At 45.7% G+C, this 25,752-nt stretch overlaps 1 protein-coding gene across 1 annotated transcript in view; it reads right to left on the bottom strand.

Moving 5' to 3' along the window:
• The window catches only part of ARHGEF19 (Rho guanine nucleotide exchange factor 19), a 368,972-nt gene that overhangs the window by 35,868 nt on the left and 307,352 nt on the right, over positions 1-25,752 (bottom strand). Inside the window, exon 13 of the mRNA XM_078642838.1 lies at positions 484-642. Within this exon, the coding sequence (XP_078498964.1) occupies positions 484-642 (159 nt within the window). The remainder of the gene's footprint in view (positions 1-483; positions 643-25,752) is intronic.

Here is a 25,752-nt window from a genome sequence, read left to right on the forward strand (position 1 = left end):
AAGATGGAGCTGGTGAAAGAGGATAGTGGATAAATACAAATCTCAAACAGTGTGAATTTAAAATATACTCACAAGGTGAACTGAGAAGATCGATTCAAACAGTGAATACAATTGAATTAAAGAAATCATGGGATTAATTCAAGGAGTGAAAGACATATCATATACATAAGAAGACAACATGGAATAGCAGAAACTTGTTTTTAATGGTAGCCATAAATATTTGAACTAACCACAACTTACCCCTTTTCATGCACTGCTTGTGATTTTCCATAATACATCACTATTTACATAATAAATCACATCATGTATGACATCACTGATGTCATCTGAAATGGCATCTTTGATGACATCATGGATGACACATTAACCCTCTCTGCCTTTCCACTACAGTAGTTTATGGTTCTGCTAGACCCTCACGGTCACCTCAAAAGTGTACCTCCCATTCTTCCTCTCACTCAAAGACACCTTAATTCTGTCACTCACTCTGTCTGTGCCCGCAGGAGGATTTGGTGCTTCATCTGCCGGTTCTCATAAAGCTGTAGGTGGAAGATGTGCCCGGGGACTCCCTGCAACTTCTTGCTCAGATCGTTCACCTTCAGCTCCGGCATCTTGGCATGCACAAAGACAGCAAACTTCCCAATCCTGGGAGGGGCAAGGAGTAACATGAGGAATAGAGGCAGAAAGACGAGGATGAGGGTCAAAAGAGACCAGAGAAACGAGAGTGAGGGGATACAAATATAGAGAATAGGATGGGAATAGACAGAGAATACAGAGATAAAAATGGAAGACAGAGATAGAAAGTAGTTGATTGATAAAAATGGAGAAGGCAGAACAAAGGAAGGTGACAGAGGGAAGAAAGAGTGACCAAGAGCGATAGAAAGTTAGAAAGTAGAATACAAACATGTAAAATGAACACACAACATAGCGCACATTATATTGGTTTCACCACAGTATTGCACTTCGCAAGGATCTCTTACTGAACCATGCACTTTTTCCCAAGATAGACTCTACTCCTAACTAGTGGTGGACAACATTACGAATCTGTGTACAGCAATGACTCCCACAAACACAACAAAATCTGGACCTGCAACACAGCTCCACAATAAAATCCTGTAGCTGTAGTAGCAGAGGTAAATCTCACTTCAATGTATTTCAATGTATAAGCTTATTCAAAGGTACGCATTAATAAAGTTATTTAGGAGATTTTTAAATGTTGGGCTTGCAGTTAAACTGTTAAACAATAACACATGTAACTTTGCAGCAACGCAATTAAAGTATGTTTATACTTTACAAAAACTATGTATAACTTTTTGTCCACAAACATATTAGAGTAACTTGCTTTCATGTGGAGCCCACAGAGGAATAACATACAACTTAAAAACTCTGATGTAAAACAATGAAGGGAGGGATCGATCTGAAACTTTAGCACAATTTCAAACGTGATGTATAAAGCAGTGGTGTGTGATTGGTTGCAACCCTGAATATTAGCAACAAAAATAACAAGGTCAAAATAGTGAGTACCAAAATATGGTGAACTCTATACCTATAATTAAAAGAACAAAAAAACTGATTGCAAAATTTCGTCCTACAAAATTATCTAAAGGTAAAACAAATACAAAAAGACTGATTACAGTAACATTGAGTTTTACAATGAAATAACAAACATTGAAAACTAAAATATAATGTAAATAAATACTGTTAATGTAATTAATAAAATTGAATATTATATTTTAAAAAGGTGCAATACTCTTTGCAAGTACATTTTAAAATACCCTTTTGTACGAGTGAAGGTGAATGGGGTGCGATCAAATAGCTTTGTAACAAATAGATGCACACAACTGAGTTGCGCATGTCCCCTTTAGTCTTTGCCCTATCTACTGAACCACTGGTGTGCAGGGTGCAAGAGTTTCACTCAAATAAGGGAATACGTGTGAGGGGTAGATCCCTACTAATAAAATTGTATGAAAATTATATTATTCTATTTGTCCAAAAACCAAAGACAAAACTCAGTGTCTATTTTTAGAGGCATTATCTGAGTTTGTGTATATTTCAGCCTACAAATAAACGGGATATTGGCTGAAAAAGCAACTCCGTGGCCTAATAAACACCCATTATGAGGGAAAGCAGAGGGAGTTTAATATTTAGGTGTACATGTAACTAGAAATATGGGAAAGTTGGTAAAAGGCAACTTTGCAGCAACTATTGTTTAAAACTGCTGTATGTGATTTCATAGCAAAACGATTTAATGGAGTACCATTACTGAGAAACCATTTCATCTAAACGGTTTAATGGAAATTGTCGGGATGAACGCCTTTACCATTTAATAGAATCTAATTCATAGAATGTTTTCTAAACTGACAACAGCATACTTTTTTAAGGTGTCAATGAAATGGTTGCAGATCTTACTTTCAGAAACATTTTAGTCCAAGGTATTTATTTAAATACTTTAAGTCAAGGAACATTTTTGGGGATTTACAAGTCAAAAGTCAAGTCGTAGTTCAAGTTCAAGTAAGCTTTATTCGGCTTTTGAATTTAAAACCATAAAAGCAACAGAGAAAAGATACAAACATACAAAGAACTAGTCCAGCAAATCAAAACATAGTTAAAAGAAAAACAGACTGTTTAGGACAAGCTAAAACAGTTTGACGAATCAACTATTCAAGATCCTAATCCAAAATACACAGAATCCTCCTTTATCATCAGGTATGATAGTAATTTGGTACACCGGGGCCAGGATAAAAGTCATGCAGATCCCAGATACGGATGGAGCCATCTCCAACTTTGTGTTGGGTAGAACGTAAAAAGGGGGCAATGTTTCTGTCTTTAAACTTAATTAAAATCAGATCTCCTGGAACATTTTTGGGCAGAGAACCAAGCCACCCCACCCTCCTGACGCTCAATATCCCGCCGTCTAAAACAGATGGTAGATGTCTATGGTTTTTAAGCCAGAAAATGGCTTTATTCATTAGGTCCTGCTGTAGTTCACGTTTACCCGGGGTGAGTTCAGGGACCCCAGAAAGCACGGTAACGTATGGCGCGGCTTCCGGGGGTAGGTCCATTTGATGCCTTCTTTCCAGGAGTCTGTGAGGGGTATGTTTTGGATTAAGAGGAGCGTTGCGACCACTTAGAGTGGGTGGTATAGGAGGGGGGTCACAAGTGGGAAGTATGCTGGAAGCATTGTTCATAGGCCTTTCATGGATGTTAGTAAGGGTAGAGCATGTGGATATCATGGTGTTGGCATTTGGTGGGAGGGACCTTATTACAGTGTTTTCGATCCTGGTCAGCCTCTCCCCCAGATCATTAATTTTTACGACCAGTGGTGATAGAGCACTGTTTAACATTCGTTCAATTTGGGCCAGCAGGGTCAAATGAAGGGGGGATACGGGGTCATTTGATCGAGTCTCCGCTTTATCCGAAGTTAGTGAGACAGGGTTTGGGGCGGATAAATGGGGGCTGCAGAAAGTTGGTTCGGGGGATGCGGGAGGTGTGAAATTTACTTGTTCATTGTCTCTGACCACTATAGGGGGAGTTAATAAATCCTGGGCATAGTTTGTACCGCACATGGCATTCAATTCTTCCCAGATTGACATCGTGGTTGGGAGACAGGATACCGAGGGCAACAATGTACAGATCAAAGCAATAGAGGGGGAAAGGTTAGCAACTGACTGTACCTCCTCCTGTAGTAAAACCAAGTGTAGTGGCCCGTCCCGTCCTCCTCTGGCCTCTGAGGGCCACAGAGGGCCCGCCCTTTGCCCGGGCTTCGCTCGGCGTCCCGCTCGCGTCCCGCGAAGCGAAACAGAGTGCTGTTTGTAGGCGCCTCCTGGCGCTTGCGGTGCGTGGCCAATCAGCGCCGCCGCTAAGGCAGCCGGGATTTGCAGTCCCGGGGCGGCGGCGCTGTCTCAAGACTGTGGTGACTCCTGGCGGTGGCGGTGGCGGCAGCGGAAAGGGACTCCCCTCGTCCCCCCAGCACAGGTAAGTGATGCCCCCCTGCTCCGCCAAGCAGAGCGCTGTTTGTGGGCGCCTCCTGGCGCTTGCGGTGCGTGGCCAATCAGCGCCGCCGCTAAGGCAGCCGGGATTTGCAGTCCCGGGGCGGCGGCGCTGTCTCAAGACTGTGGTGACTCCTGGCGGTGGCGGCAGCGGAAAGGGACTCCCCTCGTCCCCCCAGCACAGGTAAGTGATGCCCCCCTGCTCCGCCAAGCAGAGCGCTGTTTGTAGGCGCCTCCTGGCGCTTGCGGTGCGTGGCCAATCAGCGCCGCCGCTAAGGCAGCCGGGATTTGCAGTCCCGGGGCGGCGGCGCTGTCTCAAGACTGTGGTGACTCCTGGCGGTGGCGGCAGCGGAAAGGGACTCCCCTCGTCCCCCCAGCACAGGTAAGTGATGCCCCCCTGCTCCGCCAAGCAGAGCGCTGTTTGTAGGCGCCTCCTGGCGCTTGCGGTGCGTGGCCAATCAGCGCCGCCGCTAAGGCAGCCGGGATTTGCAGTCCCGGGGCGGCGGCGCTGTCTCAAGACTGTGGTGACTCCTGGCGGTGGCGGCAGCGGAAAGGGACTCCCCTCGTCCCCCCAGCACAGGTAAGTGTCACAGGTCAAGTCAAAAAGCTTTATTTCGATAAAAGTCATTATCATAAAAGCAGATCAATTGTATAAAAAGTTACAGTTAAGTACAATTTTAAAAAGATTCTATATCTCTGTTTCAAACAATAATTTCAAAAGATGTATGTTCAATTAAACATAACCAGCAAATTTATAAAGGTAAAACAATTATAGCAGCATTTCCAGTTTAAGAAATATTTCTAAAAAGGAATTAAACAAATTATTTTAGCTTTTTGGCTCGAATAGCCCAGGCCCAGGATAGAAATTTGGCTAGGGCACAAGCATAAGGTACATTACTGTCCGAAATAAGTATCCTGATTGCCACAACATGACTCCTAGTCCCCAGCTGCCGGCATAGGTTTTTGAGCCAGACCCTCCTTGGAGTAGCATACTCGCCGCAGACAAACAAAAAATGTGCTAATGTCTCCGGTTTAGCAAGACACGATGGGCATAAATCAGACATTTCTGTACAAGATTTCCCTCTTTTAGTGAAGGTGTTAAGTGGTAAGGTTCCCGTTCTAAATCTGAAATACAAGGCCCTATCAAAGGGTTTTCCAATTGTATCTAGGTATAGTTCCCGCCTGGGACAGTCTTTGAACATCAGAAAGTTCTCTGTTAACCTACCTAGGGATGTGCTAGAGCGTCTTTGAGAGCAGATCCAGTCCCAATAAAGCTTCTTAAGTGTTTGCTTTGGGGGTGAAGTTCTACTTAGCCATGATTCAAGTTGGCCCACCTTAGTTAATAGGCTTTTCATGTCTTTTAGCCATTTGATTTTATGCCAGCTTGGTGATGACATAATTTCTTTAAGGCCTCTGGCATATCCACTCAGTTCTTCTACCCGCCAAATACGGGCCCATAGTAGTAACGGGCGAAATTTCGCTATTTCGCCAATCTGGGTACAGCCAAGGTCCATGAATAAAGGCAGTGTCGGGGTGCCTTGTGGGAGGGACATTATTTCTCTGCAAAATTTGTTCTCAGATCTTTGCAGAGCGTCGATGGACGAAAAGCCCCAAAGTTCCGCTCCATAGAGGGCAGAGCTAACACCTTTAGCTGTATAAATCTCAAGGGCTGTTCCTATAGGTCTTGTTGTACTGGAACGTTGCTCTCTCAAAATGGCGCCTGTAATCCTTTTGTGGCTCAACAGCATTTTGTCTAGGTGTGGCATCCAATCCATTTTGTCCGAAAGGCGTATCCCAAGGTAATCAAAGACTTTCACCCTTTCCAGGAGCTCAGCGTTTAGGGTGGGGGAACGCACATGTTGTTTCGGTGGATTGAGGACAAGGTACTTCGTTTTGTTTGTATTTATGACCAAGCCTCGAGCGGTACAAAATGATTGGAAATTGTCCAAAAGTCTCTGGAGTCCCATTGGGGTTTTGGAAATTAAAAGCGTATCATCCGCGAAGAGGAGGGTTGGTATGCGTTCGCCAGCCAGGGATGGCTCATCAGATGGATGTTTAAGGAGATGCTCGACCACCCCATTGATGTAAAGAGAGAAAAGGGTGGGAGCCAGAACACATCCCTGGCGGACTCCTCTCTCGACCGGAATACTGGCCGTTTTCTCCCCTCCAGGACCCCACCTGACTTGGGCAAAGCTGTCCTGGTGTAGTCTGACTAGTAGAGATAGTAGATAGTGTGGCAGCCCCATGTCAGCCACTACTTTCCATAGTAGGTCCCTAGGTACGAGGTCAAAGGCAGTCTTTAAATCGATAAATGCGAGATAAAGACTGCCCTTGCCTATCACCACAACCTTCCAATATACCATCATGAGCCTGAATGCTTGCTCAATCGTTCCAGTGCCCACTCTGAAACCCGCCTGAAAGTCGGAAAGGATTTTATTTTCTTCTACCCAGTTAAGGATTCTGAGTAACAGGACTTTGCCGACGACTTTTTGGCTGGTATCTAGCAAGCTGATCGGCCTATAGTTAGATGGGTCATCCCTCGAACCTTTCTTATGGATGGGGACCACCTCCGCCCCCTTCCACGATGAGGGAATAGGGGCACCCCTACAGATGGCAGCAAGGAGGGAGTGAATCAATTTACCCCATTTGGCGCTATCGGATTTTAGCAGATCCCCGGGAATCCCATCAGGTCCGGCCGCTTTTTGTGGAATAATAGAGCTTATTGCATATTCCACTTCCTTTAGCGTAAAGTCGAAGTCGCTGGGGCAAGATACATAATTAGTGATAAACGGAAATATAACAGGCCCTCTCCCGTTGGAGCCGTCATGACAGGAGTAGAGTTTAGAGAAGTGATCCTCCCACACCTGGCTTGGGATGTTGCAGGTTAACAGATCACTGTCTGGTCTGTTACGTGCCCTTATAGTGTCCCAAAAACATTTAGAGTCTTTTTTCAGGCTGGCTTCTTTGAGGGTTAGCCAGTAGGCATCTTCCCACTCCCTTTTGGCTAACCACAAGACCTTTTTATGATCCCTTCTAGCTATTTGGATTGATAAGGGGGACTTCCCTTTAACTGCCTCAATTAGGCGTGCCTTGGCCTTTCTGCATGATGCAGAGTACCAGTCATGTCTGCCTTTGGGTTTGGTTAGAGGTTTGGATTTCCCTATAGTTCCTTTTACCCAAAAAAGGTCCCCTATAGTTTTTATGGCTACTTCATAGATAGTTGTTACCTTATCTGCTGCCATACATAAATCTATGGAGCTGATTTCATCCTGTGTGCCTTTAATTACCTCTTCTATAGTGGACAATTTGTCAGTATTACACAAGATTTTATTCCACTTGAGGCGTCTTCCACAAGAGGAAACAGTAATCTCCTGTGGACAGCTCGGCGGTACTAGCGGCGCTCCAGTGGACCAAAAATTCATTAGGGTTAAGGAAAGTGAGTTATGATCACTCTCTATGGTAGGAATAACAACCATATCGATGACCAAACTCCAGAGCCCCCGGTCCAACAGAATATAGTCTATCCTTGTGGAGTGACCAACTCTGTTGAACGTTGGGGCACCCATCTGGTCAGAACGTGTACGGCCATTGACTGCTCTTAATCCAAACTCTAGGGTAAGTGCATTAAGCTGTATTGCACTGCGAGTCCATCGCTTGATAGGTGGAATAGAGAGGATGGGAATACCCCACCTACTGTCCTCTTCTCCTAAATCAGGTATTCCTTCTAAGGGGAGTGGTTCATATGTGCAGTTAAAATCTCCTGCTATTATGATATGGCCAGGTTCGCTCTGGTCCCCTAGTTGAGCCTCAAGCTCCGCTACTGTTGGTGAGATACACCCATTTTTAGAACCTCTAGCGTAGACATCGTAGAGATCTACAAGTAGTCCCCCACGTTGGCCCGATAGAGAGATACCAAGGATATCTGGGTTTCCTGCCTTCTTTATAGTTATCCGACAGTTGAGCGAAATGCTTACCCAGATGATGAGTCCCCCTGATGGCCGCCCCTTCCCTGCAATAGGTTTTACAGCTGGTGTGAAAAATGTGACAAACCCGACACGGTGCAATGGCTCGGTGATCCAGGTCTCTTGGAATACACAAATCTTGTGGGCGTCAATCAGGACGTTCCACTCCGGGAGGCCTAATTTCCTAGAGATCCCCGCAAGGTTCCAACTAAGGATTTTTATCTCACCATGTGTTGGATCACCATCGGGGATGACAATAATTTTAGAATTTGGTGGGTCTACACTGTCCTTAGTTAATGTGTGAGGGAGTGATATTAGAGGTGTCACTGTTGGAAATTCGGGGCATATGGGGAAGGATGTGGCTGGCGAAACATCCTCCATGTCGTTATTGGTGGTAACAAGATTTGTATCTGGACCTTCCATAAAATTGAGTCAATCCACCTCATCTAACACACAGTACCTATTTGGATGGACAAATTGTGAAAATGAGGGGTCGAAAGAAGAGGGCAAATCCTGCCATGGCTGTTGCCATTGATGGTTAGCAGATAGTGGGGGCTGAAGGGATTGCTGCCACTGCTGAGCAGACTGATATAGGGGTGGTGGATGCTGGAAAGGTTGTTGCCACTGAAGGCTAGCATGGTGTGGAAATAAAGATGAATAATGTGATGGCTGTTGCCAGTGTTTAGTGATATGTTGAGGGGATACACATGCCCTCTATTATTTGGAAGAGCAAGCCGATGGGAATTTAGTCTTGGCGGCATGGGGAGGAAGTAAGACAAGGGGAGTGGGTTGATTTGGGTAGTAGAGCCACTGTTGGGTGAGTTACATATGTAACTAGCTACCCCTATATCCCTAAAGTTAACTGTGATTACATCCCCTGATATTGTTTTCTTACTCCTGCCCACCCAGTCCCCTCTACGCACAGTAAGAATTTCACCACTCATATTATTAGGTAAAGGTTTGTGTAGTTGAAGCCACTGGGCACATTTATTTCTTAACTCTACAAAGGTTTCTTTTACTCCCTCCTTCAGTGGGGGAACAGCTGTCAGTACAACCACAAAAGGAGAGACTTCCGGTGGTAGGCTAATTGACTTAAAACGTGCCTGCTTTTGCTTAGAGCCTTCAGGCTTGTTTGTAGAGTGAGGAACTGCAGGGTTAGTAGGCTTTCCTGCGAGATCTTTCGCTTGTAAGATGGTAGTTTTATTTCCACCAGCTGATTGTTGCAAGGTCGAAGTAAGACCCACCGCCTTCGGAGTAGATAGAAGTGGGGGTTGAGCAGAATTATTCCCTGCTTGGGACAAGTGTAGTGCAGCTGAATCCTTGGTGACTGATGGTATTATTGCTTTGTTAGATGCATCTTTAGGGAGCTTGACGCAAGGTGAAGGCTTGGGAAGCGTTTCTTTAGTCCCTTGTAACTGGACAGACCCAGGCCCATTCATCTTATTGGGCCACTTCGAATTTATTAGCGACGTGAGTCTTTCAAGTTTAGAGACTAGAGGCTTTATTTGTGCTGCTATTGTGGCCTCAAGGTCCTGTTTGAGATCTGTTACCATGTTTTCAACCCAGCAGGGTATGCCTGGCGCCAGGTGCGGAGTAGGCGATATCAAGTTGTGGTTCCTGGGTTTAGCTTTGGGTTTTTCCTTAGACTTCGTCTTGGACGCTACCTTTGTAGGGATAATAACCCTTCCCCCAGAGTCGATAGGTACATGAGGTGTTACTTTATCCATTTGCCCATCTAGGCTTGGCTCCGTCTCTTCAGATGTCTGACAGGCTTCTAGATCTGGGGTGGCCTCAAGATCAACAAAGGACGGATCCGAGTCAGATTGGGTGACTGACAAATCAACAGCATTCGGTACTGTGACTGTGGCAGCAGTAGTCAAGGGTAGGGGTAGGGAACAATTGTTCAAAGTTTGTTGGGAAGGTGAATTTACATTTGCGAGAGAGCCCAAGGAAGAGCGCCTAGCGTTCATGAGGTCCAGGGAGACTCTTTTTTCCAGCAATATAATACTTTTATCGATGGTCTCATTCACTCGTGAGATAAAAAGGTCTATAGGACCAGTCACTTGTGCTACCCCCATAGCTTTTTTGGTACAGCTTCTAGTTCTATTACGCATAGCTGACATCTGTGGTGCTGGGCCAGATGCAAAATGGGGTCTCAAAAAGGCAGTAAGTGATAGGGCTAGGAGGCGGCCACTATATGTTTAAGGAAAAGTTAGTAATCAGTGCCGCCTACCTTGCTGATGAATTTAGGGCGAAGATGGAGGGGTTCAGGGCCAGGGCCGTCCTCTGCCGTCCTTGAACGGCCTTAAACGGCCCGCTCTTTGCCCGGTCTTCGCCCCGGCCTTAGCCCCGCGCGGGTCCCGCGTGCGCGTTGTTGCCACTGCTTATCTAAGAAGAGGTCAGGTGAAGGGGGCGGGAAGAGGACCAGCTGCGGCCAATCCGCGCCGCTAGGCAGGCTGGTCCTCGCAGTCCCGCCTCTGCCCTTGGAGGTCAGCTGTTAGTTCCTTGAAGGCGCGTTGGTGCTCAATGCACGTCGAGAGACAGGAGGCTAAGTCCACAAGTAGCAAGGTCTTTGCCTACGAGCGGCTCCCGCGGAGCGGGGGCCGCGAGGCGTGGCGAAGTGGCCAGAGAAGAACGAAGAGCAGGAGCAGCACTCCAGACAGGTAGGGACCCAAGGCGCACTCACTCCGTTCAGATTTTATTGGGAGGAGGGGGCGGGAAGAGGACCAGCTGCGGCCAATCCGCGCCGCTAGGCAGGCTGGTCCTCGCAGTCCCGCCTCTGCCCTTGGAGGTCAGCTGTTAGTTCCTTGAAGGCGCGTTGGTGCTCAATGCACGTCGAGAGACAGGAGGCTAAGTCCACAAGTAGCAAGGTCTTTGCCTACGAGCGGCACCCGCGGAGCGGGGGCCGCGAGGCGTGGCGAAGTGGCCAGAGAAGAACGAAGAGCAGGAGCAGCACTCCAGACAGGTAGTTGTCAAACAATTACTTAATATGCTCTTAATTTGCTGAACTTGCAACACACCCGAAACAGCATCCTTCTGTGCCCCTTAAAAATGATTCCTCATTATTTAAAATGCTCTTAATTTGCTGAACTTTCAACACACCCGAAACAGCATCCTTCTGTACCCCTTAAAAATGATGCCTCATGCATAAACTCCACCAATTCCTAAACCTTAAACTCCACCGCTTCCCGAATCCTAAATGCTCTTTCCAACCCTAAACTCCACTCATACCTGAACTCTAACAACCCTCACAGTACCTAAACTCCACCCATTTCTGACCCCATACTCTACCCACTGAACCCTTTCTACTTCTAAACTCAATCCATCTCTTTAACCTAAAACCCCCTCATTACCCCTAAACTTCACCCATTCCTTAATCCTAAAATCCAATTTTTACATCTAAACCCCATCCATCCCTTATCTCTTACAATTCCGCACCACTCCTAAACTCTATTCATCCCTGAACCCTAAAAGAAACTGTCACTACACCTAAAAAAAACTACATAACTTTTAACCCCTCACCACCCTAAACAACCTATCCCTGAACCCTAAAAAAACCTGTCTACATAAAGACTCCACCTATCCCTAAACCCTTAAAACCCCACACAACTGTAAACTCCAACCGAACATTAAAAACCCTTCACCATCCCAAATGTCAACCCATCACTGAACCTTAAAAACACTCACCAGCTCTAAACTCCACCCATCTGTAAAACCTAAAAAACCTCAATATTCCTACACACCATCCATCCTAGAACACTAAAAAGCTCAAACCACCCCTAAACTCCACCCATGCCTGATCCCAAAAAACCCTCACCGTCCCTAAAACTCAACCCATCCTTGACCATAAACACCCTTCCTCAACCATAAACATCACCCTTTTCTCAACCCCAAAAACTCTCACTATCCCTAATCTTTACCCACGTGTGTGACTTTAGATGTTTCTTTAAAATTATCTTTCCTTTAATTTTCGATATATTTGTATTTCCTTAAAGGATTACGGGCCAGATGTTGACCCTTTTTTGCGGCCGCAAACGAGAGATCCTCCCATTTGCGGCAGAAAAAAAGGGTAATAGCATGTAAAAATGCTATTTTGCGAGTCACTGACTCGCAAAATAGCATTTGCGACTCTCGCTATTAGGAAGGGGCGTCCCTTCCTAATAGCGAGTCAACATGCTATGTACTAATGTTTTGTGACTGCCTTTGCGGCCGCAAAACTACTTCAAGTAGGTGGTAAACCAATCGCAAAGGGGAAGCGATCCCCAAGGGACCCCTTCCCCTTTGTGAGTATGTGGGAAAATATTTTTAAAGAGCAGGCAGTGGTCCCACAGACCACTGCCTGCCCTTTAAAAACACATGAAACTGAAAATGTTCATTTTTCTTTTTTAAATGCATCCTGTTTTTCTTTAAGGAAAACGGGCTGCCTTTAAAAAAACTGCTTTATTTAAAAAAGCTGTCCCAGACATGGTGGTCTGCTGACCCCAGCAAGCTACAATCCCTGTGAGTGCTAGCCATTCCTAATGGGGTCGCAAATTGCGCCTGCCTCATTAATATTAATGAGGCATGCAATTTGCGACCCAGTAAGGAATCACACACAGTATCTGAGACACTGTTGTGCATTCCAATAAGTGAGTCGCAAATGCGACGCAATTTGTGACTCGCTAATTGGCGGGTCGCACATCTGTCTCTATGTTACTTACCCAGTAGGCATCTGTTCTTGGCATGTAGAGCTGTAGATTCACATGCTTTGCATACTCCTGCCATCTAGTGTTGCGTCTGGATGTTTGCAAGTTATTTTTCTTGGTGGCATTACTATTTGTAAGCCCTCCATAAAGGCTTTAATGACAGGAACTTTAAATAAAAATAAATGCTGTCTGTTCTGCAAATAAGCAGCTACTGCTGTCAGGTGTAATCCACATTGCTGTTAGTGCAGAAGGTAACAGATAATGTTCTGAACAGAAGCATCTAGAGGAATAATTTTGTTGTTACAGCAGACAACAAATTGTTTCCACTTTGCTGCATAGCAAGCTCTGGTTGTAGGTTTTCTTGCTTCTCTAAGAATAGTCATACAGTCTGGTGGCAAATTTAAATATCCATACTCTGTGACCTCAGGAGCCAAATTGCTAAGTTGAGCTACTTGGGATTTGGATGCTTGATTTCTCGATGGTTCTGAGTGAGAAGACTGGAGGTGAGATGTAGCTTTTGATGTGGATCTACTGACAGGTCTAACAGGGTGGTGTACCATGGTTGACGGGCCCATATGGGAGCTACCAAAATCAGTGTGAGTGATGTTTGCCTGGGGTTTCAGAACCAGAAACGGAAGGAGTGGGACAGGCGTCAAAGCTTAGGCAAATATACCTGACCAATTCATCCATAGGGCATTGCCTTTGGAATGAGGATGTGGGATCTTACAGAAGTTTGGGCCTTATGTGTTGTCTACTGTTGCAAACAGATCTATTTGCGGGTATCCCGATTGTTGAAAGTATGGAAGGAGAACGTGGGGATGTAGTACCCACTCATTTATTTGCTGCCTCTGTCTGCTGAGATCGGCAATTTGATTGTTCACTCCTGGAAGGTGTTCTGCCAGAAGGTGAACTTTGAGATGGTTAGCACAGTTCTAAATTGTCTGAGATAGGCGTGACAGTTGGAAATAGTGTGTCTCTCCCTGTTTTTGTACATAGTAGATTGCTGTCATGTTGTCTGCGGACAAGGACAACTTTGCCTGTGAGATCAGACTGAAAAGTCTTCAGCGCTAGAAATACTGCTAGAAGCTCTAGACAGTTGATGTGGAGATGTTTGTGTTTGTCATCCCAGAGACCCTGAATTGTGTAATGATGGATATGTGCACGCCAACCTGTGAGAGATGTGTCTGCTGTTAATAGCATGATCTGTGGAACTGGGTCGATGAAAGGCCACCCTTTTGAAACATTTTGTGGGTTCCATCACTGCAAAAGCAATGGGTATGGCTGTCTACCAACACTAAGGGCCAGATGTAGGTAGGGTTTTACCGGTCGGTAACGGCCGAATTCGGCCATTACCGACCGGTATTTGGCATTTGATATGTAGGGGCAGGTAAACAGGGAAAATCGGTAATTTTACCGATTCGGTAAATATACCGGTCGGTAAATTTACCGACCGGTATATTTACCAAATCTATAAAATTGATATGTAGGTGGGACTCTTCTGAGTCCCACAAGGCCTACAAAATCGGTATTTTACCATCAAATTGTATTTGATGTTAAAATACCGATTCAGGTGTGCATGCACATGTGTGCATGCACACCTGTGCCATATGACAGGCAGACCTGCCCTTAGGGCAGGTATGCCTGCCATATGGCCCCCGAACCTTTTGTGGGGGTGCTAGAGGGTGTCAAAGTGACACCCCCTGCACCCTTGTCAAAATCGGTATTTACCAAATCGGTAAATACCGACCGGTAATGCCCCATTCATTCCTATGGGCTTCAAAGCCCATAGGAATGAATGGAGCATTACCGGTCGGTATTTACCGAATCGGTAAATACCGATTCTTAACGATTCGGTAAATGGAACATCTGGATGTTCCTACATACCCCCACTTCTTATTTACCGATTCTTAATTACCGAATCGGTAAAATTCGGTAATTAAGAATCTGTAAATAAGTTTTACCTACATCTGGCCCCTGATCTGTTAATTGATCCTGTGACTGATTCCACTGACTTGCTAAGCATTCTAGTAGTGGGCGCATGTGTAGTCTTGCATGAGGCACTATTGTAATGCATGATGCCATCATTCCTAGTAGCCGCATGAAAGTCCTAGCTGGCAAGGTTTGGTCGGTTGGGGACTGCAGCAATAGCCTGAATATTGCAAATTCTGGCTGCATTGGAAGAGGCTAGAGCCATGTGAGTGTTGAGAGTGGCATCTAAATTAGATTGTATCTGTGAAGACTGTAGGTCAGACTTTTGCACGTTGACTCTGAAACCCAATTGGTGGAGTAGGTGTAGTGTGGTCTGAGTGCCTTCTAGGGACGTTTGGTGTGTGCTGGCTTTGATGAGCCAGTTGTCTAGGTACGAGACAATGTGAATTTGGTGTCTTCTGAGATGAGCTGCGACTCCTACAAGACATTTGGTAAACACTCTGGGAGCTGTTGTTACTCTAAATGGGTGTACTTTGAACACGTAGTGTTTTCCTGTAATCACAAATCTGAGATATTTGCGATGAGCTGGATGAACGGGGATGTAAAATATGCATCTTTTAAGTCTAGTGTAGACATAAAATCGCTTTGCTGTAGAAGTGGAAGGACCTGTTGAAGCGTTACCATGAGGAAGTGTTCTGACAGTATTTTGTAGTTTAACAGTAAGATCCAAAATTTGTCTTAAGGAGCTGTCCTTTTTGGGGATTACAAAATAGAGAGCGTAAATCCCTGAACCTAGGTACTGTAGTGGAACTGGTTCTACGGCTCCTTTCTCTAAGAGAGATTGCAACTCTTGTTTGAGTAACTGGTGGTAAGCTCCAGGCAATAACCATGTCAGATAATGTTGATCACTCATTTGTCGGTTGCAATGGATTGCCAAATGGAGAGAAACTGTTGAAGTCTTACCCCAACAGGTGTTAAGTGATCAGGGGAAGTGTGGACCGGTCACTGTTTGTTAGGGGAAGAGGTGTTACGCAGTGTGACACCTTTACTCATATCTTTGGAATTGTTTCCTCTATATCCTCCTCTATAGACACCTCGAGAGGTAAAGGATTGATTGTTGTTTTTATAAGAGGAAGCATTTAGGTCTGAGGATGTTATTTTAGACCCTGATCCCTAAATGGAGTGGCAAAAGGAACCCCTATTTGATGGGGATAGGAGCGCTTCCATGGACTTTGCTACTTTGGTATCTTTCTTTATTTTTTCTCGGGACTGGTCGACTACAGGACCAAACATGTGTTCTTTCTCAAAGGGGGTGTTTAACATGGACTGCTGACTTCAGGCTTAAACCCAGAAATCCTAAGCCATGGATGCCTTCTAAGGAGAATGCAGGTATTGATCTCCCTAGCTGCGGTGTCCGTTGCATCTAGAGCGCATCTGATTGAGGAGTTAGAGATGAGTTTCCCTCTTCGACTAACTGTTGTGCCTTAGCTTTGTGTTCTTCTGGGAGGTATTGGAGCAGCTGCTCCATTTCCTCCCAGTGTGTCCTGTCGTACCTAGCTAGTAGGCCCTGTATGTTCGCGATGCGCCAGTGGTTTGCGGCTTGAAAAGCTACTTTTTTCCAGAGGCATCTATTAGCTTAGATTCTTTGTCTGGGGAAGGTGCATCACCAGAGGTTTGTGAATTAACTCTTTTACGAGCATTGGACACTACTTGGGAGTCGAGAGGAAATTGTCCTTTGATAAACACAGGATCTGATGGTGAGAGTTTATATTTTTTATCTACTCTTGGGAGTTAAAATACGTGCTCGTACAAGGGCTTTGAAGATATCCTCTGCATGCCTCATCATGCCTTTAAGCCTGGGGAGTGATTGACTTGACCTGTGTTTGGACTCAAGTGTTTCAAATAAAAAGTCTTCTTCTTAGGACTCTTTATGTAAGGCCACCCCATGATACTCTGCTGCTCTGGAAATGAGTTGTTGATAAGCCATAATATTATCTGGTGGTGATGGCTTTGCAGGGTAAAGGTCTGGGTCATTATCTAATGGAGGGTCAATGGTGTAATCATTCCATGGGTCTATGGGCAACTGAGTATACTCAGCAATATGATCCCCATCCGGACCTGTACATGGAGATCACTAAGGTGTTATGTCTAAGGAATCCCCAATTATTAACTATGGAGAAGATGGTGGAGGTGGAGAGGATTGTGGGCAGGATAAGCAGGGCTGGTAGCCATGTCCTTCTTCAGAGAAATCTTGTAGAAAGGGTCCTCAGAAGAAAGTTTGCATTTTGCTGGTGTTTTAACAGAAATATGTCCCGTATCAAGATTAATATACGTTATTTCTGTTTAGGATTCAATATGGCCTTAAGAACATCTAAAATTTGTTCTGGAGGCTCAGGGAGGCTGTCCTTAGATTTCGGCGTCAAAATCAATTTGTTCTTGGGAGTGGAAGGTTAAAGCTCCGAAGTATGTTTTTGTTACGGAGCGGAGGGTTTCTGTTCTGAAGTATGTTTTTGTTTTGGAATGGAGGGTTTCGCCTCTGAACTAGATTTGTTCTTCGAGCCTGATGGTTTCGGATACGAAGATGATTTTGTCTGACTCGATCCCGAGCCAGAAGGCTTGACGATTTGTTTCAGTGCTGAGCCGGTTGTTGGGCGTCGGAAACATTGTCTAGGTGCAGACCTTGGCCAGAAGGCAGAGGTGGTGCCGGAGCCTTATGTGTTTTGGAAGAGGTTTTAAGGGGCAAGGGGTCTTCAGTATTCACAGCACATTGTCCCGGAGGCACATCTTCAGACTCCAGGTCGATCTCGAATTCAGGATCCGACTCTGAAACGGAGAAGTCCTCTTCTGCGGCGGACGCTTCGTTCTCCTCTTGCTCTGATTTTTCCCCAAAAGATATCCGGAGTCTGTTGAATACTTTGACGTTGCATTTCTCGTCGTTGAGCCGGATGATCGTGTAGAGTCTTCTTAGACCGAAAAGATTTACAATCATCACAGTCGTCCTACTTGTGCTACGGAGAGAGGCAAAAGTTACAAACTTGATGCAGGTCGGGGTGAGGATACTTGGAGTGGCATCCAGGACAGAATTGGAATGGAGTCTGTTCCATCGGCAGAAGGCTGGCCCGACACAGCTAGGCGCGACGGCCACGATGAGGTTTTCAATCGCATAAAACAGGAAAACGCGTACAAAAAAATACCGTCAAGGGTATAGTGGATTGCACACTGAGGAGAACCCAAAGCACGGTTTCGAACCGGAGCGCAGCAATACACGTCCGAACCGGATGATGGGAAAAACCAATCTAACAATGGAGTCGGTGCCCATGCGCACTATCACCAAAAGGAGGAGTCACCTTACCTCGTGACTGGAAATACTTCTTCGTAGAAAAACAACTTGCAAACATCCGGACCCAACAAAAGATGGCAGGAGTATACAAAGCATGTGTATCTACAGCACACATGCCTCGAACATTGTCTTTCATTAGAATTGATTCAGAAAAGGGGGTGGTGATGAACAGAGTGCCTGAATTAAGCAGACCACTCTTACCCAGTCCAAAGATCAGGGCTTGATCCATCACCGTTTTTTAGCTCACTGCACCATCCCAGCTCAGAACTTGGCTATATGCAAATCAGTCTTTTCCTGTCCCAGTGCATGATGGGAACAGGGCAAACCAAACTACCAAGCCAATTCTTATACTGGGAAGGAAACAAGCTACCGGGGACCGGTTTCTGGCATTTCAGCCTCGTCGGCCCGGCTTGCTTGAATCCTGATGGTGCAATGAGCAAGGGACTCACATCTGAGTATACCCTTCCACGCTTATGGTGGACAAAATGATTCAGAAAAGGGGGTGGTGATGAACAGAGTGCCTGAATTAAGCAGACCACTCTTACCCAGTCCAAAGATCAGGGCTTGATCCATCACCGTTTTTTAGCTCACTGCACCATCCCAGCTCAGAACTTGGCTATATGCAAATCAGTCTGTTCCTGTCCCAGTGCATGATGGGAACAGGGCAAACCAAACTACCAAGCCAATTCTTATACTGGGAAGGAAACAAGCTACCGGGGACCAGTTTCTGGCATTTCAGCCTCGTCGGCCCGGCTTGCTTGAATCCTGATGGTGCAATGAGCAAGGGATCTAGCCCACATCTCTTGACTGGGTGAGAGTATTCTGCTTAATTCAGAGACTCTGTCCCTCACCACCCCTTGTTGTAAATATTTTTGTCCACCCTAAGCATGGAAGGGTATACTCAGACATGAGTCCCTTGCTCATTGCACCATCAGGATTCAAGCAAGCCGGGCCGAAGACGGCTGTAATGCCAGAAACCGGTCCCCGGAAGCTTGTTTCCTTCCCAGTGTAAGAATTGGCTTTTGTAGTCTGGTCTGCCCTGTTCCCATGATGCACTGGGCCAGGGACAGACTAATTTGCATACAGCCAGGTTCTGAAACTGGGATGGTGCAATGAGCTAAAAAACGGTGTTGGATCTAGCCCACATCTCTTGACTGGGTGAGAGTATTCTGCCTAATTCAGAGACTCTGTCCCTCACCACCCCTTGTTGTAAATATTTCATTAGAATTGGTTTTCCATGATTTGGTTTCCTCCAACTTGATTCTGCAGTAATGCAAATACATCTGTTTATAATACTGGTAGACAGACGGTTGAAACATCCCCTCTCAATGCTTAGGAGAGTCTCATTGATCAAAATGGGTATTATCCCAAAGTTCCAAATTTATATAGGGTAGGCAGCAACCCCACATAAAATGTGCTCTCACTCACCAATGAATAGAAGAGACTTGGCGGTCGGAGCCCATACCTTTATATATATTTTTATTAATTATAACACAAGAATAGAAATACAGATATCAGGCATCATTTGGCGGAACATATCATAACATTGAACGGGAAGAACAGTCTGAGGATACACAACAGTTATAGGCATCTGAAAAACATCGATACAAATTGGAGCTGAGATAAAGCAACACGATACAGATAGCCTTGGGCAAACATAATCGGATCCTGTCCGTCCAGAATACTGAATATGAGACTTCAACCCTAGACACCCAGATATGAGGATGAAATGATCAGGAGAACGTGCCACATTTCTTGTGAAGAAGGGAAAAGGGAAACAGAAAGGTCATAGAACAAAATAAAGGAAAAATAAGAAACCCCCCTCAACCCCCCACCCTGCACCCCTGCGGATGGCTACGACCTAACCCCACTAGCAGCGTGCCTGTCGCCCTCTAAACTAACCCCAGGGAAGGGAAAAGATGGAGGAGGAGAAGAATCGTAAAAAGCAAATACACCCCCGGTCTCCCGTACCCCCCCCGCCAGAAGCCATCACCCCGAGATAGAATCAAACCGACATAAAGCAAATTTACAAACCAATCAGGGGGGTATAGCAAGGCACCACCCAACTCCCTTCACGTTATAGGTACAATCCCGACATTAAGTCAAGCTATTTCACCGAACCCAAGCCATCAAGATCATCCCTGGCCAGTACGGTACTTCATAAAAGTCTTTTCCAGTCGAACCACCATCTCAATCGAAAATGCAGGACGATCGTCAAAGTTCACTTCGGTGTTGCAGGATCGGCAAATGGAGAGAAAGTCACGAGTTCCACAAAACGAGCGAAGGAAAGTGTCCAGAGATGTCACGTCTGTCCAACAGTCACTGAGGGATTTGTAACAGTACAGAAGACTATCCATAGCTGAATGAAGCGGCAGCAGGATCGAGCAGGGAACGCTAGCGACAAACACGGGTTCGCCGAATGTGAATTGAGAATCGGAAAAGCACAGTAAATCCAGGTTATGTCCGGGGACCTCGAACTCAGATGTACATTGCATCGCTGGTATCGCAGGTGGGTGAGAGCTTAATGGAGAGTCAGAGACCGGTCCCAGGATACCGTCAACTTGCACGCTCAGTGTCCGGAATACGACCGTGAACTGTGAATGGAGCGCCTCAATGGCGGCCATGACGGCCTGTAGCGATGGCGTACCTTCCGTCCGCCCCATCTCCTCTCGCGAAGAGGCAGAGCTGGATTCGTACCCCGGAGGCCGGCTTCTCCGGGGCAACAGGCCACGCAAATCCAGTGATCACAGTGGGCGCTCCCCGTCTTGTAAGATCGACACCGTCGCCGATAGCGAGGGCCCAGCCCATCAACCCCGGGAGGTCAGCAGGGTCTCCGGGCGTCGGACCTCCAGACACGGCAGCCGGCGCGATCCGCTTTTCTGTTCACGGTGTAGACCGGTCACAATGCCACCATCTGAAAACCAACAGGTTACGAGACACTTGGGGGGACCGGGCTCCGTCCAGGTCCAGCGGCCGTTGTTGATCAACTCCAACCCGGATAGTCCAGAAATCGAGGCCCCGGCTTCGACACGATGTTAGGCCGAGAATGGAAACACGGCGTATCTTCGGAGTCCGATGAGATAAAAACCTCGGGATTACACCTTTAGAAGCAGCAATACTTCATGAACCCGGGAGTCTGGTGCGAATGCAGGATTAAGAACAGGATATACGAGCTACTGGCGGAGGTCAGCGGAGCCGGGAGCTTATGCGGCCATCTTGGCAGCTGGCGTAGCACCTCCTCGTCAGCCCATACCTTTATGACCTCATTGCTCAAGCCCACCACACTAAGCACTGAAGCCAAAGCACTAGTACATGTTAAGGCTGAAAACAATCTCGCATGATCAATATCATTACCGATTGTGCCGAAATGTCCTGGCAGTAAGAATGACAAGCTAGATCAGTGCTTACTGATTTTCTGAGCCCTCCGAGGGAGCTGGACGTTCTGTCCAAGATGATCCAAAGGGAAGACATGGGCAGGACATTATCCTATATGCACAAGGAAATATTAAATGCCAAGGTAATGCCAGAATACGACAAGAAGAGGGAAGTAGAGGGGCAACTGGGGAGAGAAATTGCAGATAAATGTTGGAGGTATTTTTGCTCCCAGGTTAAGGATATGTCTTTTAATTATTACCTGTTACATTTAAAATTCCTACATCGTTATACACACACCAGAGAGCAATGCTTGATTCACACCAGGGAGCATAGCGAGGTGTAGGAATTAACCCTGGGCGTAGTGTGCGGAGTGGGGCTCCGCGGAGCTACGCGAAGTGGGCGCACAACTACGCCCACCCGTGCACTCCGCGTAGCCCCACTCCGCGCCGCCCGCCTCCCTCCCGCCCTCCCTAAATACATAAATAAAAGTATAAAAAGCTTTTAAAAACACTTACCTTGTCTGCCGCGTCCCCGGGGCTCCCTTTCGCCGTCCCGCGATTCGCGCCGCCACCGATTCGGATCCTCATGAGAAATGCGCATGCGCGGCCGCCCGCGCATGCGCATTAGGATCCGAAATGGCGGCGCGAATCGCGGGACGGCGAGAGGGAGCCCCGGGGACGCGGCAGACAAGGTAAGTGTTTTTAAAAGCTTTTTATACTTTTATTTATGTATTTAGGGAGGGCGGGAGGGAGGCGGGTGGCGGCCGGCTACGCACCGTCTGCGGAGCGCACGTAGTGCCGCCTGGCTACGCCCGCTACGCAAAATGCGTAGGAGACGGCACTCCGTGCACGGAGCGTAGCTGGCCGCCCACCCTTAGTAGGAATGTGAGGAAATCAATGAAGCTTTTATGCACACAGCATGGTTCTGCCCCGGGTGCTGACGTTCTGGGAGAAGATATTTACATCCATTAATGAGATGATAGACATGACTATTACCCCCACATCTGAAATGGCATTGCTGGGATTCACAGCTGAAGTACCTGGCAAAGTGAGAAAATTTGTATCTATGCCCATATTGCTCGCAAAGAGCAAGTAGCGATACACTGGATGAATCCTAGAACCACTACAATGGAAGCATTGTAAAAATACATGGCATACTGTAGTACAGCAAAGACAATTATTGTGATCTTATACACCTACGGCACAACTGCAAGACTTTTGGGGGCTGTATAGAGACTGATGGAAATGGACTCTGAGCATGAGGACATGTGGACCTGAATGGTCAAAGGTGAAGAATATTAAACAAATGCTAAGGGATCTTTATGGTAATGAATGGGCAGAGATAAACAAATATGTATTGTATAAAATTGGTGACCGTCAACAAGAGATTCACATTTACGATGGGTAAAACCTGTCAAGGTTTAATGATTCCCGTCACGTGAATTAAAACTTTTTGTAAGCTATGTAAAACTATCAATAAAGGTTTAAAAAAAATATTTTCAAATATGTTTAGTTTGAATGTATTCTTTAAGAACATGCATTTTAAATTATAAATCACCCAAAAAAATCATCCTGCTTATTTACATGAAAAATATTTTATTTATGTAACATTCAATTAAGAGTGCAAATATATAAAAATAAAAATTAAATATCTTTACAAATACATTTATTTTTCAAATTCTAAAAATATTCAATAATTTCTTCTAAATCAATGAAAATTTAAAAAAAAGTTTCAATAATTTTAATAAATTAATATATACTGGGAGGCAGGTGCCCCTCCAATACAACTAACACTTGGCTAAATGCATACATTTGGGGGTGTGATTTACTATTGCCACTACAAACTAAGCAACATTGGGGAAAGTGTAGCAATCAAGGGGAGTGGGGCAAGTTTACTATTTTCACTCCAAACTGAGCAACACTAGGAATAGTGTTGGACTCAGGGGAGGCGGGAGGGATTCATTATTCCCACTTCATTCTAAGCAACATTAAGAAAGCACTGGACTCATAGGGGTGGGGTCTAATTTAGTATTCCTACTCCAAACTAAGAAAAATATCTGAATCTTCAAATTTACCATACCCACTCCAAACTAAGCAACATTGGGTAAAGTGTTGGACTGGTGGCAGATTTACTATTCCCAGTCCACACAAAGCAACAGTGGGGGAAGTGTTGGACTACACTAAGCAACAATGGAGAAAGTGCTGAGCTCTTGGGTGAGTAGGGTCAGATTTACTCTCCTACTCCAAACGAAGCAACACTGGAGAAAGTGGTGAACTTGGGGAAGGGGGAGGCACATGTGCTACTGCCACTCTTAAATAAGTAAAATTTGGAAAAGCATTGGACTCTGGGTTGGGTTATCGATTTATTATTTAGAGTCAAACTATGGTGGAGAAGGTCTACTACCACTAAATGCCAGTCTCTCCTTTGGTAGTGTCAGGCAGACCCCTTCCCTCTTTCAGCAGACTGGCATGCCACTACGCACCATGAAAACCCTCAGCTCCTCCAGCAGAAAAAGCAGACTTGAGCAGATGTTACTTCACCTCAGGGGGGGCTGGTTATTAGCCAGACACAAACCCTAGTTACACGGCAACACTGTAAAGCACTGCCTTTCTTGGTCAAGTGGAATGTGAGACCTAAATAAAGTGGGGTGTTTTTGATCTCACTTTTATACAATTTTCAACACAGGGGATGTGGATTCACTGTTACAAACCTCACAACCAGTTTGGGTTGGCTCTCTTTTCAAGTGTCTTTGTCAGGCTGCTCTCAAGACACACCACTGGGGCTCACCCAAGCAGAAGCACCCACAATATGGACACAATGAAGTGTGTGTTGTCAGTGCATGTGATTCAGTTTCCTTTTTAGGTTGTGCCTGCAGAGTACTTGTAAAATCTCTTGCAATGAAAAAAAAATCTTAAAGGGACTTGGGCCCAGATGTAGGTAAAACTTATTTACCGATTCTTAATTACCGAATTATACCGATTCGGTAATTAAGAATCGGTAAATAAGAAGTGGGGGTATGTAGGAACATCCAGATGTTCCATTTACCGAATCGTTAAGAATCGGTATTTACCGAATCGGTAAATACCGACCGGTAATGCTCCATTCATTCCTATGGGCTTTGAAGCCCATAGGAATGAATGGGGCATTACCGGTCGGTATTTACCGATTCGGTAAATACCGATTTTGACAAGGGTGCAGGGGGTGTCACTTTGACACCCTCTAGCACCCCCACAAAAGGTTCGGGGGCCATATGGCAGGCATACCTGCCCTAAGGGCAGGTCTGCCTGTCATATGGCACAGGTGTGCATGCACACATGTGCATGCACACCTGAATCGGTATTTTAACATCAAATACAATTTGATGGTAAAATACCGATTTTGTAGGCCTTGTGGGACTCAGAAGAGTCCCACCTACATATCAATTTTACCGATTCGGTAAATATACCGGTCGGTAAATTTACCGACCGGTATATTTACCGAATCGGTAAAATTACCGATTTTCCCTGTTTACCTGCCCCTACATATCAAATGCCAAATACCGGTCGGTAACGGCCGAATTCGGCCGTTACCGACCGGTAAAACCCTACCTACATCTGGCCCTTGGAGCCCACCCACTACTTACCTTCACCTTGGCTCTCACGTTACTCTTGTATTCTTGATTCCTATAGGTCAGCAGCTCCGCCTGACCTCTGGCTCCCTCCTGGGCTTCAGAGTCTTCAGCAATGCCATGGAATATGAACCAAGTACTGCTTCCTTTAGCCAGGGTCCATTCACTGCCACAGGTACTTTTTTAATTTTCCCAATGCAGTTTTAGAGGGTGCATGTGCCTGCAGACCCTCTCCCTCCCCCCCACACTCCGTTCTTTTTTTTAACCCACTCTCCATTGTTTTGAACCCACTCTCCGTTGTTACTAAAACTCCCGACCTACTGCTACTTTCCATTGTTACTAACCCACATCCCTTTTCACTGATCACCCCTTTCTTATTCTCCATTGTGGTTCTCACCTGCCTTTCACATGTAGCTTGTTTATCACCCCGTCCATTCCTAAGTCTGCATTTGTGAGTTTTTGAGAACACCAGAGAACATAATTTGCTACAATCTGTGCAGAATGAGGACATACAATGTGACGATTTGGATTGGACACCAGTCACACTGATTTGCTTGGTGTCAAAGCAATGTTTTTTTGGCTTTGATTGGTGTTGTATGCGAGTCCCAAGTATTTGGAAGGTGCAAGTAGTTTACAAGTTTATTTTATGAAACAAATACAAAAGTTTTTAAGAAAATCTAACACATCTGCTTTGTGTTCCACTTCCGGATACATACTTGTGGGCCGCTCATGATGCTTTGTCCGCACCAACCATTTGTTGCTGGACTTGGCATACGCCATGATTCTGCCTTCCTGTTTGCACACTCGACTGCCTGCTACCTCGCATAAAGATTCCTTGGGAGAATACTGTGCTGCACCCGTGCCACAC

Source organism: Lissotriton helveticus, chromosome 5_1 (assembly GCF_964261635.1).
Source record: "Lissotriton helveticus chromosome 5_1, aLisHel1.1, whole genome shotgun sequence".
NCBI lineage: Eukaryota > Metazoa > Chordata > Amphibia > Caudata > Salamandridae > Lissotriton > Lissotriton helveticus.